The following is a 20,475-nucleotide window of genomic DNA, read 5'->3' as shown; positions in this document are numbered from 1 at the left end:
TCATCTACGAGGTGGTACCCATATTTTTATTATATCATAATATGGTTACTATAATAATAACGTTTTTAATTATTCTCTATTGGTACCTGTGCATAGAGGTTATTCATAGCTGCCGTCTTCTCCTCCTATTCGTTGGCTATTTTTACTACTGACTATTGTATAAAACTAATATATGTCCTTTAATTTGTTGGCAAAGAAAAAAAAACAATTTATGTAAATGTAGTTTAATTGAATTAAACACGCACTAGACGGGAAACGTAATTATTCGCGGAACGAGAATGGAAAGAGTTCAAAGTGTGTTCTCTTCGTGTGTAAATTATTGTTTATTGTTTGCAACTACGCATTAAGTACACGAAATTATAATTTTTAATCGACGGTTGGTGGCGGTTGCAATGTGATTAGGTACCTATGTATACACGTAGAATAATATATGTTGCACAAAAGGTCAAATCCATAAATACATTTTTCTTTGTGCGCCGTTTTCAATCCGAGCGATTCCGATCAGATTTAAATAATTGTCTAAAACCCTACGACGACGATAAATGTATATCATTTAGGCTTATCATATTTATATGAGAATGTAGGAATCCCGAGTCTCCAACTCCACGAGATACGTCTCGGCATGCATATTTTCATTGTCTCAATAATGAATGTAATACATTAATATGTGTGGAAGACGCAATTAACAATCCGTATATAGTATTAGAATACTTTGATGTAATACAAGTAATATAATTTATAAACAGATAAGCAAATAGTGAGTGGCAACATCGCGTAATCGTTTTGTTCCCAACAGGATGTAAGCTCGTATTTGTTTTCTTTCTCTGGTCTACACGCAACGTGGTAAATTTTTGACCAACTGCAGATTCGATTTTGTATTGTTTACTTTAATATATGTATTGACCTATTATCAAACTTAAATGTAAGAGTTCTTGCTTGGGCACTGTATAGCCTATGTAGGTTTTATTGATATTTTAATTTAAAAGTTAATTATATAACTATGTAGCATAATAATATATTACAATTTTAAAATACCCAAAACACAATTAAAATACTAATACAAGCTTTAATAAGGTGCCACAGATAATAAATAATAATATTCTTACCTTAAGTTTGATAATAGGTCAATTCACTATAACATTTAGGCTATCTCCATAAAATTAGATCTGTTGAACGCAAATTTTCCATGTTGCACGTGGGTCAGAGAGAGAAAACAAATGGTGCACTGACATCCTCTTAATTATCGCGTTGATAAAATCGTGTGTAACAACAACCGGCAGCCAATCGACCGTCCGATTTACGAATTACGATGCACACGAATATTATAATCGTTATTGGAATTTAATGAGTGAGTGTATTATGTTACGCGGTCGACCGTAGCCTGTGATTTCCGACCGACTTCCTCCTAGAGTGCCTAAATTATATTCCTCGACGACAACGAATAAATTATTGTATTATCTCGTAGTCTGTAGGTATTCTATAATAATTTATAATATAAACCTTGTCGGTGTGGTTAGGACACATATATTATATTTGTATGTTTGTTGTCGAATTGTTATTATATCACAGTCACGAATATAATGTCTATCGAAGGTTTTCGGATATTTGGCAATTGTATTTTAATACATTAACGAGTTCGTTGTTGTAATGGTCATAAAATGTTAGTACTACATTATATGATGTGTGATACCGGTGTAATAAAATTTTTGAAAATTATTATAAGATTATTATATATAAGTAGGTACGTTTATTGTAGGTACCTAATTTCAAGATAACGTAAAATATAATACTCTGTGGTTATTATATTGTGGCCGTGGCATATATTTTCATATTTTGCTGCACATTTATAATCGCGTCGTCGAATATTTATTAACTCTTTGTATACATGTGCTCGTGTACCACTACCATATATTATTATTATATTGTACATTTATATTTTTTACTATATAATATGTGAGCTAGGTACTTAAAAAAAAACGCAAGTCCCGCATGCGCTACAAAGACTTGTCAAACCAGATAAATTTTTCACAAATTTGGATCACACGAGAAATCGGAGACGATAAGATCAAAACTAGTTCACAGTTGTCAGTGTTATAAATTATAATATTATAATTATTGTCGACGGTAATTTAATATTTCTTGACGGAATTCGTGTTAATACTTAATATAGTGGTTATATAAATAATAATAAATTATCAGACGACATAATATGCAGTGGGAAAAATAAAAATGTACACAAATGCACTGATTAAAAATATATTTTTAATCGTTCGTGAGTCGTCTCAAGGCAACTGCGTGATAAGCGTGTCATCAGCAAATTTAAATCGAAACATTATGTACAGACGGATATATTATGTGTACATGCATTTTTATGGGTTCGTCGGACCCGATAAAAAAATTTAAAAAAAATGATTTGATAAATCGCCTGCACATGTGTATTGAAAACATTCGTGGGTTGTCGCAATAATTTTATTATAATATATATAATAATATAATGTTATTATGAAACGTGTGCGCACTGTCGAAAAACGTACAGCGAGGAAAAAAATAAATACCTATATCTACGAATCGGCAAGCGGTGAGAGTTGACGATTTCCGAAAACAAAATCGTAACAATCGAATATACCGCGTGCGCGTATATTGTGTGCATACATTGTTATTACGACAACGTGTTATATACATATTATTATTGCTATTATTACAATATTTTATATTTATATACATACGTAAAGAAAGCCAGCAACCGACAAGTGTGCACATGTAGAGGTATACCGTACACCGGAAATCGGTATTATCATTGTAGTACATAAATAAAAATAATATTAAACGTGAAGCATGTACGCGGGGGGACGTGCATAATATTATTTCCGAAATCATTGTGTTGCGCGTTTTACGACTGTGACAAGTGCGGCGGTTATGGCCATTAACGTAAAGCAGAGAGTAATCATAATAATAATATTAATATTATGATATAATAATGTATAAACGTAGTGTGTTGTGACGTCATCGGTGTGGCGGCGGCGGTAGTTTTGACATTATTATTACTATTACTATTATTATCATCATCATCATTTGTACATTTTACCGTATCTCGCGAGCGGACTGTTTGCACAATACTAATGGGCACACACGCGCGGCCGCTCAAAGAGGAGGACCACCGTCGGTTTTTTGGACTCTCGAATATTTACATTTTTTTATTCCATTCCACCCGTAATGGTTTTTCTCCGCTCTCGTTTGTTTTATTTGTACGTAGCTCGCTCTCGTTTGTTTTATTTGTACGTAGCTCACTCCCGTGTGAGACCCTATTAAAGTGGGTCTATCGAATATCAAGTAAAATGTACGGAGTGATCTATTAACAAGATACTCATTATTTCAGAAAACACTAACGGTTTTTGAAAATATTTCTTTTTATATGATTTTTGGTCAAAATTACATTTTTGGAAAAAAATGTTCACCATTTTAATTATTAATTTATGTTTTTATATTTTTGAACAGCAACCAATTTTATTTTCATATTTCGAAGCTGAGTATGATTCGGAGTATTTTTATCTAAAAAAATCAAATTATTTATAAGTTATTCATTAGTTGTGACTCGTGAGTATATTTAAAGTTTAGATGAGCCTAGAAGTGAGTCGACATTTTGCGGTATATTCCTCCTGTATCACTCCGCTACGCTTATCTTAAATTATAAATACTTATTAGTGATTACTCTTGAATTATTCGTTTAAATTTTGATTTTTAAAAATTAAAAAATATACATTTTAACGCTTAGATTTATGCGAAAAGAATATTTTCAAAAACGTTTATAGTTTCTGAAATAATGAGTGTTCTACGTTGAATGGGTTACTCGGGGTATGTAGGTATCCACACACACGCTCTCGCTCATATAAGGGTGTGTGGCGGACGGCGGTAATATTTATTTCATAAACATATCCATTGTTAACGGTGTAGTTTGTAAGTACATTTCTCTCTCGGCCTTCTGCAGTGTATACAATCGACTAATTTCCATTTATTGGCTTCCGCCACCATATACCCGGGCTGTATACGCGCCTGGTATAGTTTTACCCCAATTTGTTGACGATTATATATATTATATTATATATGTATTCACCGCAATATTCCTACGCAATGTTTATATTGTATAGTGTACCGCAATAATAATAATGATAATACGCTTTTGTGTCCGGCTTTTGAAAACCGTTTTCGCCGCAATAATCGACTTTTCGCTTCCCGAATCAACAAACGACTTTGACCGTTTCGTATTGCCAATATACACGGATATTGGTTATTGGATGTACTATAATATCGATATCATAATATAAACTGCTTTTCTTGATTTGTCTATACGAATGAGATTTAACACAGTAGTACACGCATATTCGCGTATATTAATGTACAACAAAGATAGTAATATAATTTATTAATGTGCAGAGCTACATAATATATTTATATAGGCACCTATGTAATTTAACAACAATATCACTGTTTACAGAACGATTTGCGTATACTATTAAAAATAACACATGCCAAATTATATTTAAATTTAAATTTAACTCCGACTACATTAGAATATTATAATCCACTATCTACATGTATGTATGTAATATATAAATCACCAACTATTATATTATACTATTATAGTACGTAATATTATGGGAGACGAGACAAAAAAAACTTTTATCGCCGATTGTTACAATAATTCCGGCTCATGTTGTTTTATCCTCGAATTTAAATTTAGTTCAAAGAAGTGTCAACAGTTATACATTAACAAAAACGTTTTTAATTTTTACGACTCCGTAAACACCCGGTGAGGCATATTACTATTTTTATGGTAACGTGTGCGTATAACGGTAGTAGGTATATAATAATATAATAACCTATCCTCAGAACTGAAAGACATAAAACGAAAAAAGATAAGGCCAGACCGACAGTAATAATATAATGTAATATCTCTTTAAAACTTTAAAAATCCTATAAAATTGATTTATAAGATTTACGTCCATGAAAAGCCACTCGTTTTTATTTTGTTATATACGTGTGACATGTCGTTCAAACTTAACCAACATGTTATAAGCAATGAAATTGGTTTTTATTATATTTTTTATTTAGTTTCGACAGCGAATTCGTAGAAATGAATATAGATTTTGTATCCATATCGTACTATACAGAAGTGTTGAAAAACATATACTCGTTTAATTTTTAGATAAAAACACCCAGCACGTCAGTTTTCCTATTTTCATGCCTTTTCTTGTTAAATTACCGAGTTTAAATGATAACAAATACCTACAAATTTAATAATAATACATTGTGTACCAGGTTTACATAACATTTGACAGGTCGTATAGTAAAGTCGTCTACACCGATGTAATAGTAATTAATATTATTAGTAAATGTGGCCATGTAGAATGTAGATACGTTATTCGTTAATACTTATTACACAATTATTACTCGTTTATAACTATTAATGAGCAAGTTTCTAGTATTTGTAAAAAAAAATATTTCATTTTTCTTTTATAAGATTATTGTGATCATTGATAATTTAATAATAACTGATTAATAAAAAAAAAAATCATACCTAACATTTATTTAGCTCTAGGTATTTATTTAAATTGCGATAAGCAACTTAAGAAGAACTTTAACTATAATTTTGTCCTAAAAATTTTATTAATTCCTCATTAATTATTGTTACTCATTACCGTGACTTACTTAAAATGTACTTAAAAGGTTGGCATTTGCTTGTGTTATAATTCATAACTTATAACATATGTATTACTTATGGTAATATGATTAAATATTTACGTATATCAAGATTATTATGGGACTAATATTACTCAGGTATAATGCTTTAATATTTTGTACGATAATATTCTGTTAGTAATTTGTTAGTTTGTTAGTTGCGAAATTCTAATAATAAAAATAAAACATATTTTCCTTCTTCGAAATCGTTGATGTAACACACAATCAGTTTTTGATTAGATTAGTTTACAAACTACGACCCATTATACATTTAACCACTGCGAAGGAAAGTGAAAATAAACGAGGCGGTTTTGAAGAATCATCGTCGCCGCACCGTTTAATATTCTTTTAATCTCTTCATGCCAACTCTTTAAATAATAAACAATAATTATCATGGTAAATTATCTTTGATTTCTGAAAATTTATTGTACAAAACTACATCTATTTAAATTTTAAAATTAATCAAACGTTTAGATAAACACTTACACGTACGTGTAATGAGCTTGTACCTATTACAATACACGAATACACTCATTTTATACTACGAGGAACGCCATTAAACGCCGGCTATATGCCATAAGGTCAATGATGCTATAAAAGTAAAAAAAATGTACAAACTTGTAAGTTATTATTTGTTATAACATTATGAACATTAATCTATCGACTTAAATTATTAGGTTTATGTACTATTTTCTGACGACAGTGAATTTACTTTTTAATCGTCGTGTAAAAAATTTATAATAATCAATATTATATAACACCAGGCAACGGTGTTCTACCTAAAAGTCCTGCGGAAAAAAAATGGTAAAAAAGTCCAAGGATATGAAAAGTCCGGTAAAAAATCCATTACTTATTCTATAATTTATTGTTACGTCATTTGTATGCAGATACTCTTTTTTTAAAATTAACACATGCATGCACAAATTAATAACTGACGATTTATGCGAGGTTAATTAATTTAGCATGAATAAAACATTAAACATATCCTGGCTTGGTCTATATTCTTGGCCGTGTTCTAATATGTCCTACTTGAGTCTAGAATTCCGTAATATTTATCGGTTATCGCGGCTAATATAAACTCAGAATATATACGATATTCCGATCCGTATTAATATAACATTTACTATTCAAATTGTAATACTGATAAAGTACCTAAATGTATTTTATTATACAGATACCTGGTACCTACTTAAGAGGACGTCGTACCCGTATGTGTCTCCGTCATTCGTACGATGCAGCAAAATTTTCGTTCACCAGTTTTAATAATGTGGTGTTGGTTTTGAATGTTTTGATATTAGAATGAATTGACCTATTATAAAATTTAAAGGTAAGATTATTATCTAGGGCCCCACTTAAGCTTTTATTGATATTGTTATTTTTTAAGTAAGTTATGACTTTTTTAAAACTTCAGTTTAAAATGATCATAACTTCTTTAAAAATAACAAGGAAAATAACGTCGGTTCCTTTCAATAAAATCGCCTAATTGTGGATTTACATCAGTGATTTTATTCGTGGGACTTTAGTCGAGGATTCTCTATTTCCCTAGTGGAAAACGTTAGCGGCGAGAAACTAAATAATATTACAATATAAATTTATCAATATGCAACGAATGAGAAAATACAATAATATGTTATTGTTCGATCGGTCAAGACTCAAGGACGGTTATGTTTGTACTTCCGTATATTATGTATATTTTTGGAAAATTCGGATAAATCGAACGCTCGACCCGATGTTTTCATTCTTTTTATTTTTCCACCACCACCACGATTTAGATTTGTCATGCGTTTGCGATATCGACGAGTCGTGCATTTGATTCTTTAATTAACGACTGTGATGGCGGTTTATCGGCAACAATAATGACCGCGACTGAACGGGGAGACAGATGGACGATAGTTGATGTATAGCATAGAATTAGGTCTATCTCTGTAGGCACACGGTTCATAAGTACATTTATACGTATATTGTGTGCAGACAGTGGATACATTATGATAATAATATGTNTGTCCGCGATCGATTTTTATCAATTTATTTTTACCGTACAAAGTGTCCGCGGTATGCAACTCAAACAATAGATAGTACAAAGTGTCCGTTTACCATTTCATAAACATATCCATTGTTAACGGTGTAGTTTGTAAGTACATTTCTCTCTCGGCCTTCTGCAGTGTATACAATCGACTAATTTCCATTTATTGGCTTCCGCCACCATATACCCGGGCTGTATACGCGCCTGGTATAGTTTTACCCCAATTTGTTGACGATTATATATATTATATTATATATGTATTCACCGCAATATTCCTACGCAATGTTTATATTGTATAGTGTACCGCAATAATAATAATGATAATACGCTTTTGTGTCCGGCTTTTGAAAACCGTTTTCGCCGCAATAATCGACTTTTCGCTTCCCGAATCAACAAACGACTTTGACCGTTTCGTATTGCCAATATACACGGATATTGGTTATTGGATGTACTATAATATCGATATCATAATATAAACTGCTTTTCTTGATTTGTCTATACGAATGAGATTTAACACAGTAGTACACGCATATTCGCGTATATTAATGTACAACAAAGATAGTAATATAATTTATTAATGTGCAGAGCTACATAATATATTTATATAGGCACCTATGTAATTTAACAACAATATCACTGTTTACAGAACGATTTGCGTATACTATTAAAAATAACACATGCCAAATTATATTTAAATTTAAATTTAACTCCGACTACATTAGAATATTATAATCCACTATCTACATGTATGTATGTAATATATAAATCACCAACTATTATATTATACTATTATAGTACGTAATATTATGGGAGACGAGACAAAAAAAACTTTTATCGCCGATTGTTACAATAATTCCGGCTCATGTTGTTTTATCCTCGAATTTAAATTTAGTTCAAAGAAGTGTCAACAGTTATACATTAACAAAAACGTTTTTAATTTTTACGACTCCGTAAACACCCGGTGAGGCATATTACTATTTTTATGGTAACGTGTGCGTATAACGGTAGTAGGTATATAATAATATAATAACCTATCCTCAGAACTGAAAGACATAAAACGAAAAAAGATAAGGCCAGACCGACAGTAATAATATAATGTAATATCTCTTTAAAACTTTAAAAATCCTATAAAATTGATTTATAAGATTTACGTCCATGAAAAGCCACTCGTTTTTATTTTGTTATATACGTGTGACATGTCGTTCAAACTTAACCAACATGTTATAAGCAATGAAATTGGTTTTTATTATATTTTTTATTTAGTTTCGACAGCGAATTCGTAGAAATGAATATAGATTTTGTATCCATATCGTACTATACAGAAGTGTTGAAAAACATATACTCGTTTAATTTTTAGATAAAAACACCCAGCACGTCAGTTTTCCTATTTTCATGCCTTTTCTTGTTAAATTACCGAGTTTAAATGATAACAAATACCTACAAATTTAATAATAATACATTGTGTACCAGGTTTACATAACATTTGACTATAGAATTAGGTCTATCTCTGTAGGCACACGGTTCATAAGTACATTTATACGTATATTGTGTGCAGACAGTGGATACATTATGATAATAATATGTAACAACCCATGTTCCTACCCTACAACCGCAATGAGGTGCAGACGTTTATCCTCGATGCATTTGACCGCGTATCCTCTGCCGATTGCTCATATTATTTTAATGCATCATCAATTGCCAAATGATGTTTCGATTGTGGTCGTACGCGATAATAGTTAAATTACATGATATACCTTTCATATAAATAATGTACATGTGGATTGATACATATATACTTAATATACACGGTATATACATATTTACACCGTGATATTCAAATCACGTGATGTAATGTTTGCCTTTCACTATATGTCTATATAATATATATAGCTCATTTTATCGTCGTTGTGTTTTTGGTCGGGTGAGAGCAGGCATATATAATATTATTATAGTAGGTATATACGCATCACGGTAGACCGGAAAATGATTCCTAATTAAATTATCGAACATACCTATCTAACCTAACCTATATGTATCTATAATTTAACATATTATATGGTTATTAGTTTGTCGAGTATCTATATAAAGTTTGATATCTTATTTGAAAACCACGTGCAGCAAATAACGATCGTGTGGAGAGCAGATTGATCACGTCGTCTGATACCTGAGCAAGTTTTAATTTCAACAAATTCACCTATGTATCTATTTTATGATATTCTTATTACTAATATACATTTATAGTAAATGCTTAAATAGCGTGTTTCGTATTTGAGAGCTTGTTATATTTTATAAACGTAAAAAAAAAATATAACAATAACGGGACGTCGACAAACGCCACTCGAATTTTCATACTTCAAAAATCAAGGATTTTGTGTAGGTATTATAATTTATATCAAACGAGTGCATATCATTATAATATTATTATGTGTATATAACGAAAAAAATGCTTATATAAAGAATAATAATATAGCTGATGAATGAAAGGAGAAAAACAAATAAGCGCGCTTATCTGCAGAGAGGTAGTCATTAGTGTTACATATATAGGTGTACACTGTACCTTTATAGTTTATAGTTGAACGTGATAAGACTATAATAGCTATTACAATATTATAATATTATTATTATATATTATTATACTACACGTTATTAAATCGGTTTTTATCTCCGAGTCAATTTCACGAACAGGCGTGTGGTGTACGTCGTTGTGATTAATCACGGTATACATACGTATATAATATTATTATTATTATTACTATTATTATTGTGATTTTACTAATAAATACACACGTTTATCGGTTTTTTTAAATTTTATACCTCTGCATGATCATTAAACGTTTTATTTTTTTTTTCGCTGCAGGACGACGCCGCCGACTTATTATAATAGTTGGCACCGCCAAAATCGAAATCGGCCCAATGCCCATAGAGAACAGATCTCGTTTGGGGATTTCATTTTTTATTTCTACCGAAAACGCCATTGTCCGATACGAAGACCGTCATCGTGATTCGCGCGTTTATAATATATCGTAATATCCTGTCCTGCGTGTGGTCTATTGTTCGTGCGTCCAGCATATTATTCCCATTTCATATATAAGTATAAAAGTGCGTGTAGGTCGTTGATGTGGTGTTGACTGTTGAGCTCTCAGAATAATCAATCTGGCCGAGAGGTATATTCGATATAATATTATAGGGATATATCGTATGTACATCGCGTATTTTTTTTTCGATCGATTTATAATAATATAATTCATATAATGTGCTGAACCTCCTTACTGCCCTCGGGGAACTATACGACGACGACGAAATCGATTGCGATAGTGCCGCGGTGATGGCCATGGCGTATATGGTATATTGTTGTCCGTGAATGTTGGGATGGGGGACGTTGACGCGCGTTAGAAGACTTCAAAGACACGCGCCGTGCTGCAGGAGTTTCCGTTTCCCCGGCGTGATTTTTGGCTCGGTACCGAGTTTTTCTCTCCTGCTGCGGGCCGCCATCGTGACGCCGAATAATACACATATACTTAACTTGTCTATATTCGTAAACGTGCGATCGGTAAACGGATATCAATCTCGTACGAAAAAAAAACGAACCGTCTTCGTCGAATAGAATATACAATATCATACGATTTATATAAACGCGCGTACAATGTCGTCCGCGTCGTCCAAATGCTGCCAAACGCGAGCGGACAGGCTGCGATGCAGCGGGAACCGACCGACCGGCCGGGCGATACACCCGGCAGAGATAATTTTTACAGCGGAAAAGATAATATTATTATTACACACGGACGAAATCGTTTTACTATAATTATAAACGAATGGTAAAATCACATCACGCGCGTGCAGCGGCAGCCGTGTATTACAGCAGAGAGCGTCCGTTGCCAACGAATCGTTCCGTACGCGCGGACGCGCCTTGTCGTGTACAATACACACCGTGCCAAGAAATGTAAAATGTAAAAAGAATAAATGTACTAATTTTTCGCTCTCCGCGGCGAACCCATCATCATAATATAATACACGAGCGACTAAAGCGATCCTCGTGTGCGAAATACTTTCGCCGCGTCATCGCCATACGATTGTCATCGAGTGCAAGTCATATCTCCTACATAGGTGTGTACATATACATACATATTATTATTATTAATAGGAGAACGAGTTTTTTTACCGAAACCGATGTGATTAAGAGAAAAAATTGTCAGTACGCTTCGCTGTTTTATTTTCGATTGTTTATATTAAATAGTATATCATTGTATACCACTTTGTGTTATATGCAGACAGCTATATTATGTACTTGCATAATGCATATGGAGTTTATAGATTCTCGTCAATTGTTTTAAATATAATGTATAATATTATAGTTTCGCAGCTATACAATGTATGATATTTATATAGATGCAAATAGATGATATTTTAAAAATATTTATAAAAAAAAGACTGCGACAAGTCCTCTCTTCGTCCATATTCATTAAAATCTAAAAATACTATATTTTGTATGGAAAAGACAATAATTTACAATAATTATAATTTTTCATTATATACGACTCGTAGTTTTACATATTTCTAAGCTCTATATAACAACTTTACACCACTTATTATGAAAATTATTATTATATTATTTTCTTAGTAGCATCTTGCCTATAACAATTTTACAAATGAAGTACCTACTTGAAGATGAAGACTTGATTTGGAGGGAATTTGACAGAGCCCCTTCTAATAATTCTCTAATTATAATACAATTGATTTAACATAGCTCCATCATATAATATGTAGTATGCATTTGATATTTGTATTTTAACATAACATTATTATGATAATATTTCAACCGGAAATATAGAATTCGCCATTCTTAAAACGTGTAATTATAATTTTTTATCAATTAATTTTAATATCATATAACCATAGAAATTAAACTCAGAATTAGGGTCTATGATCGTAACCAATATTCACCATAGCCCATATTCTAGCAGATAGTATACGTATTTCTTCTTTTTTAAAATAATGAAAATAAATACGTAGCGTATATTATTATATCGTTTTAATAATGAATCGAGTACAATATTGTGTAATACTTAGGTGGCTAGGTACACAATAACATTATACTGTTGGTAACATTATTACGAGTTTGTTCTTCGTTTGCTCCGCATTTATCATATTATACATAAATAGGTGGAGAGATGTTCACTGCTCTCTCATAAAATAAATTTTGTTTATTATTCACTCAACGTTTTCGCGTCTGATGTTAACCGAAATTTGGCCACAGAAATGAATAACAAGTGGCGTAAATAATAATGTGTACGAGTGAAAAGTCGCACACATAAATAATAACAGAAAATAAAATGATAGATACCCTGCTGCACAATTTCATTATTATATACTTAACGATAATAAAAAGCGGAGTGTTATTTTAACTGCAGCCTCTGCGACCTCTTCGTTCCATCATATACTCGACCGCTCATATTATTATATATATATCATACGCTATTATATACGATTCGTGTGTGATTATTCAATGAATGAGCACAAACATGAGCGTTTGGCGATCGTTATTATCGAATAGCACCCGAAAACATTGTTGTAGTTAACGATGCCAAACATTTGCTTTCGACCGGCATATGGGTTGTGTATAATAGGGGTTTTAGGTTTTTTTCACGTGCGTGCGCGTGTGTGAACACATATTGAACGTGAAAAAGGACTTGGCCGAACGCCAAGGGACATAATTATTAATTAAACGCCACTTGACCGAAAAACACATTTAACGGCGAGTGATAAACTAATATATATATTTTATGTTTCGTATTAATATAACTGCACTGCCGAGAAACCGTTTACGCGTTTGCTCGAGTCGCGTAGGTATAAGTTATATGCTCACGTCCACCGTACGAGACAATGATACATATTATAATAATAGTGCTTCTATAACGATAGTATTTCGTAAGCAACACTTCGGCTGAAAGTTTATTTTTGTATTTTTATTATGTAACTCCCGCGTTAAGTATGTAAACGAATAAAATGGAGCTCGGCGCCTCGCTTGTCGCTTGCATAAAATATATTGTATTATTAGGCACCATATAACTACATAGAATTATATTCGAGCGCATTAACATCGCGTTTATTGCATTTTTTTTAACAATGGAAACTTATACAGAGGAGTTCTCGGTAATTTTCATTTGGTTGAGGGGAGGTTTAGTCATTTTTTTTTGAAGATCCATAAGAATACTGCGGGAGAGAGGAGGAGGGTTAGATCATGATAATCAAAATAATAATACATATATTTTCAATATAGGAGTATAATATGTATTTGTTTTCGTAAGTTATTATTTAAATTTAAAGTACAAATAAGTCAATTACCATTCACCCTGAGCACGCCTTTGGTAAATTACACAATATGCATAGGTATCAATTGAATTGATAGGTTAGTTGATATGTCTTAGCGTTTAAATTGAATATAGTTTGTAACCTAGCTACTTTCAGCACTTAGTATTTTTTTTACATTGGGTAAATACTATGCAGCATATTGTAAAACTGTACTATCTTCATATGTATCGTAAATCATAATAATTTTTATGTTGCCTGGTTGAATGGAAATCGTATATATTAATTAATGGACCGGATTAAACCATAATAAACCGATTCTTGGTCACTAATTGATGTCTAAAAGGGTCTGTTAAATATTTAAAGATCCGTGTTGATTTCTATGTAACGGAAGTCTGCGGAACCCAGAAAAACATAAGTGTTTTTTTCGTATATATATATTTTAATGAGCGTCGTCAGAACAGCGTCACACACACAGCTATTCGTTTGCTGACGATCGTTTGCAGACGATTATTATTATTAAATTATAATGTACGTACCTACACATTTTACATCGTTACATATATTTTTTACGTGTGTTAGTTTACCAAAAATGTCTGGCTTTATCTGAATTAAGCATAATAGAGTATACGGCGTTGATGTTTCTTTGATTTAAGCCCTCCACACCATGTGTAATTTTGTCACAAGCCCAAAACCAATAAAATGTATTTGCTCAAATATATATATAGGTATGAATATTTAAAAACCAGCCCGGCATAGACAAACCGTTCATATATATGAGCCGAATAGTTTAACCACAAATAGAAAAAACATTTTTCTTTTTTAATTTACCATATTGAAATATATACATAGACGCAATAATAACATAGCTTAAAAAAATACAAAATACGTCTTGTTATGCACTTATTACACACATATAATTGTACAAAACTTTATACTAACCATTTATTTCCAAATAAGCGTTTTACTACATTAACAAGTATATTAACAAAATTTTAAAATCATATTATTCGTTAAATAAATATAATTTATTTTATTTGTTTGGTTATTTATGATATTATGTAAAGTACGTCGATTTAAAGTATAATATGTTTACCCACAATAATCAGTAGCCCAAATTAAATATACGTACCCTGCAGCAGAGCAACGACGTAGGTGTTAACCGTTTGAGGTACCACATTCCCCCCAATTAGGGCCATTATGTCAAGCAGGTAATATAAATTTGAAATAATGTAGTATATTATTATGATTGAATCTATTGACATATTGTGCCATTTGTGCCTATGCGGTCGAACTGTGTTATAGTGTTACTGTTGATAACACTTACCAAATTTTCTGACAGTAAAAATTGAAATCTGAATGGCCCCTATAAAATATGATTGCATTTACACAATTTCCCGTGGTTATGCGTATACTTTTTGCTAAAGTACGAAAAGAAAAATAACAGCAGAGGTTGGAAGTAGCGCACTACACTTTTTAGTTTTTTTTTTAAGCAATGTTATAATAATGTTATAACTTTGTACTTTCTTGTTTCGGTAGTATATATAGCGTTTAGCAAGAGCTATACAACAGTTTAAAAATAGATATTTGTTACAAACCTTTATACTTTCTAACTAAAAAAATATCTCAAATTTATTCTAAGTTAAAACAAATACGATTCGTTCCAGATTTATTTAAAAATGTTTACACAACGTAATACATAATACATAACAAAATACCATACACACATGGACTATAATATATTGTACTATTTTAATATTACTTCCATGCGCAGTGCTTCAAAAAGTACATTTCTGTGACTTGTGGACACTGTCAGATTAAACTGTTTTGCTTGAAATTATTTCCTTTTTACCCAACTTCTATAAATGTATTATTTTATTTACTTCGAATGTCCGCTGTACTTCGTGAAAGTAACTTAAGGTCTCAGACATAATTCCAGCAATACACCCACAGAATTATTCCATTGGATACCATTCGCCATTATAAGCACCGAGTTTACCTCGTTAAAAATCCACAAATACCTCTGTTTATGAACAAAAAATGTAGGTGCATCACAAAACCAAGAAGGGGGCAGTAGTATGGAAAACACCGGGCTCCATTATAACAATGAAAGTGCTCTATTTTTACAGCAGAATAGGTCGTGACACCATAAAAGCTATACGTCTAATTCAAAAACTACATCTTTCAAATACAACCATATATTCTCTGCAAACTATCGGCGCTTTAATTAAATAAACATAAGATCAAAAACATAATATGCGTGTATCCTTCAGATATTTATGTTATACAAGCACAACATCGTATATGCAACGCATATATAAATAAAGAATTAAAATAAATCTATGCTGGGTACCAGCTGCAGGTCATTGCGGCATCGGGGGAAATGAGAAAAAATCGATCCATCAGCAAAAAGCGTAATATAGCGTCACCTTTAACATCACAAATTTCAATACTATCCACAAAATCAACATATATACTCCATAATAACATCGAAGTACAACTCTCAACTCCAAGTGGCAAGTTAATTGAAACTCCCCACACAAAACATCTAAATTAAATAAAACAAGACGCAACACAATGGACACGTCCCCAAGAGATTCCAGGGAAACTCGAAGTAGTAATAATCAGGTTACGTACGGCCATCTCCCACACGGCAGCTTTGGTATTGAAAACATATAGTATTATAACTGCATACTGTTCTTAAAAATAAAATATAACCTCCCGGACATATTTTCAGCTGTCATCTCGTAGGTACCCTGATTCGATGCAAACAATAATAATCATTAATACATTTCATCTACAAATCAAAACTCTTTGTCTAATTATATGATACCAACTCTTAGGTACCTCTATACAACTATTAATTTATATGTCATTTTTAATCTATATACTTATTTAAGGTATTTAATTAATTATTATAAGCATAACAGTAACTCTTTAAATCCCTGCAATATAGCCATGATGTCGCAGGTCAAAATAATAATAATAATTATGCTACCTTATGTCATCGGTGGGGCTGTTTGTTCTAGACAATTTTAAGAAAAAACTCAATGATTAAAGTTAATACACATTACATATTATTTACATCTATCATTCAATAATTAAAAATGACAAAATGTATATTGTATAATTTTCAATAAATTCGTCGAATTTGTAAATAGTAAATACTAAAGGATTAAGATGTATTATAATGGTATATCGAAATTTATCAGTGTTTGCCTTTTATATGATATGATTACAGTAGAAATCGCTTATAAATTTATAATGACACCGGTTGTAGGGTTCTATGACCTTTAAAGTAAAGGACCCTATAAAATTCATAGGAACCTGAGTTTTATTTTATCGGTAGTTACGACTATTGGTTATTATGACTTATTTTCCCTGGTCCCTCGAACGACATTATAAACGATTTAAACTGTACATGTATTTTACTATGACATGATTTGTGTATTATGTATGTACAAGTGTACAACAGTATTTAAATCTGTATTTATTTATGACATTTTTTCGTATAAATAAAAACGAATGTATCGTATTTTATGATTGCAGCGGACGTAATACCCACAGCTGCAGTGATGTTGAACAACAATAACAACCACAACAACAACAACAACGGCAGTCATCTCCTACAACAGCACCATCAACAGCTTCATAGTCATTATCATCATCAGCACCAGCAGCACCAGCAGCACCAGCCGCATCACCTTCAGTCGTTGCCGATTACCACGCACAATAATATCATGACGGCTGCGGCGGCAGTGGCTACGACAACAACGGCGGCGGTGGCGGCCACGGCCACGGTCACGGCGACAGTCGCACCGCCGCCGGTGCGGAAGAAGTCACGGAAGGATGTGCCGCCTTCGTCGTCGCCGGGTCTGTTGGTGAGCTCGTCTTCCGGTTCGCCGGCCGGACAGCAGGCCGGGGAGAGCGACGGTGGACACTCGTCCGACGGTTGCGGCGACCGGAAACGGAAGAAGGCTCGGACCACGTTCACCGGTCGGCAGATATTCGAGCTGGAGAGGCAGTTCGAGCTGAAAAAGTACCTTTCTTCGTCCGAGCGATCCGAAATGGCGAAAATGTTGGGCGTCACCGAGACACAGGTAAACAAAAACAAAAAATATAACGCACCGCACGTGTAATAACAATAATTATCGCAATGATCGCAATTATTGTTATTATTTTAATTATAATTACAATAACAATTACAATTATTATGACGGGGAGCGGTTGGTAATAGTGTGCGGCCTTAAAATGACTACAACTTCCATTTAATAGTGGTGCTCGCGGTTACGGGTCACGACACTCGTCCATAAATCTTCATTACCGTCGACGCCGTCGCCGCCGCTCTCGTTATTATTGTTATTATACTCTTATTATCGTCGTCCCTGTTATATATCTTATATTATATTATATTATTATATCGGCGACGGTCGTGTGTTGTATGTTTGCTGGGGAACGTAATCGAAAACCGTTTTGTTTTCAAATAATAATAAACGATAAATAAATAACGCAATAGACGCGAGCTATTATAATATTATTTGTTAATTTTTTAATTTATTATTATTATTATTATTATTATTATTATTATTATTATGGCACTGTACGGGAGGTAGAGCTCGAGACGTAATTCGGTAACCGCGCGGCATGCGCACGACATTCCGACCGACCGATTAACTATCTATGCACCTTCAAAACAATAATTTTTTTCACACGATTTCGATTTCTCAATCGTTCTTTGTTATTATCGTCAACGTTTTATTGTTACAAGTTAAAGCGATTTTGGCATGATATGAAATACGTCTTATCACTTAATCGTATAATAATATAATATCGTCATTCTTTTTGTGTGCACTGTGATATTGTGTATACCTATATAAGTAGTTCAAACTATATATAGTGTAAACCGTTTGAAATAAATTGAACGTTAAAAAATGACTAATTGCTTGGCTCTGCGCCAATAACATTTCTTCATCGCGTTATTATCATTATGTAATAGCACGCACGAGGTTTTTGATTGAGCACAAACGGTTTGTTAGCGTGTTATTAAATTAAAATGGGTAGGTGTGCATTTGTTTCGCGTCGTTTCGTCACCGCAAAGATTATATTTTTATAATGCGTTTTAGTCCGGAAAAGCATCTGCGTTGCTGGGAAAACTGCAAAAAAATGTTATATTAAAATGTGTAACGCGATAACCACTGCAATACACAATCATTATAGATAGTATATTTAAAAGCAATCAAGTTATTTGGGACATCCACAGACTCGCGGGCAAATTTTATATTTTATCGTCGTAGGACGGCGTGCGGGTTCTTGAGAAAATTTAAGTATGCTATGTAAGAGGGGTTGTTGCTGGCCTTTGTCAAATTCGAGAGCGGTGCATGTAAGTTGTACAGAAAATAAATAAATAAAATAAAATTTAATATCATATGATGTAAATATTATGTTAAAACTCAATTTTTAAAAGCGTCACAGAGGTTTGCCTCTAATAAAGCAAATTAAATTTTCCGAACAATTGAATTATGACTATTGTTTCTAGCTGTATAGACCTGAGATAGATTTACTATACAGACGTTGGACGACGATGTAATATATGTGTATAACGCACGTATTTAATAAAATATACATAGATGATAGATATCAATATAGATCATATAATATGGTCTCATTATGATCTTGGTCTTCTTATCTGTAGACTGTAGTGTATCTATTCTGATTAAAAATGTCTTTAAAAAGATAATGTGCGTATACACGCTACACCATTGAAGAGAGAACTAACATACAACTTATCATTTTATAGGACTTTATTGACTTAAATACATTTTCGAATAAATTCTTATGACACCGTCGATTGTTGTTTATACAGTATAATAACGAAATAACAAAATATATGTACGCCCGAATAGCTCTGAGGACGGTTTTTTTTCACGTTCTCTTCCAGACGAATCGCCAGAGACAAATAAAAATATAATATCGTCAAGGAAATTTTTGCAGCGGTTTCGCTGAAAAATTAATAAATTAACGATTGAGACTAGACCGTCTGGATACTCACGGTTTGCTCGGGCTGCTCTCACATTATATATAGCTATCACATTATATACAGTTAAGTATTATCACAATATTAAACAAATATTAAATACATCTTTAATAATTATTATTGCTATTATCACACACGTCGCACACCAGAAAACCGTTTAATAAAACAATGATACGACACTCGAGTCACGTTTTTTAACGAGTTTCTTCATTCTATTTGAACGGGGATCTTTGAACGTGAATGCACGTCCTCGGTAACTTCAGTGACTATAATAAGTTTATAATAGTGCATAATATAATATTGTATTATATTCAATATTTTTCTTATATTTCTAGTGGTCGCGGTCGTGTGCTTGTCACGAGATCCCGCGGAGTTG

At 32.5% G+C, this 20,475-nt stretch overlaps 1 protein-coding gene across 1 annotated transcript in view; it reads left to right on the top strand.

Moving 5' to 3' along the window:
* Window positions 1-20,475, top strand: part of LOC111034014 (homeobox protein H2.0-like) — a 104,590-nt gene that overhangs the window by 9,476 nt on the left and 74,639 nt on the right. Inside the window, exon 2 of the mRNA XM_022315026.1 lies at window positions 17,615-18,165. Within this exon, the coding sequence (XP_022170718.1) occupies window positions 17,615-18,165 (551 nt within the window). The remainder of the gene's footprint in view (window positions 1-17,614; window positions 18,166-20,475) is intronic.

The sequence above is a fragment of the Myzus persicae genome, unplaced genomic scaffold (genome assembly GCF_001856785.1).
Source record: "Myzus persicae strain clone G006 unplaced genomic scaffold, MPER_G0061.0, whole genome shotgun sequence".
Taxonomy (NCBI): domain Eukaryota; kingdom Metazoa; phylum Arthropoda; class Insecta; order Hemiptera; family Aphididae; genus Myzus; species Myzus persicae.
Note: the sequence above shows the minus strand (reverse complement) of the source record. Positions and strands in the feature narration are given on the sequence as shown.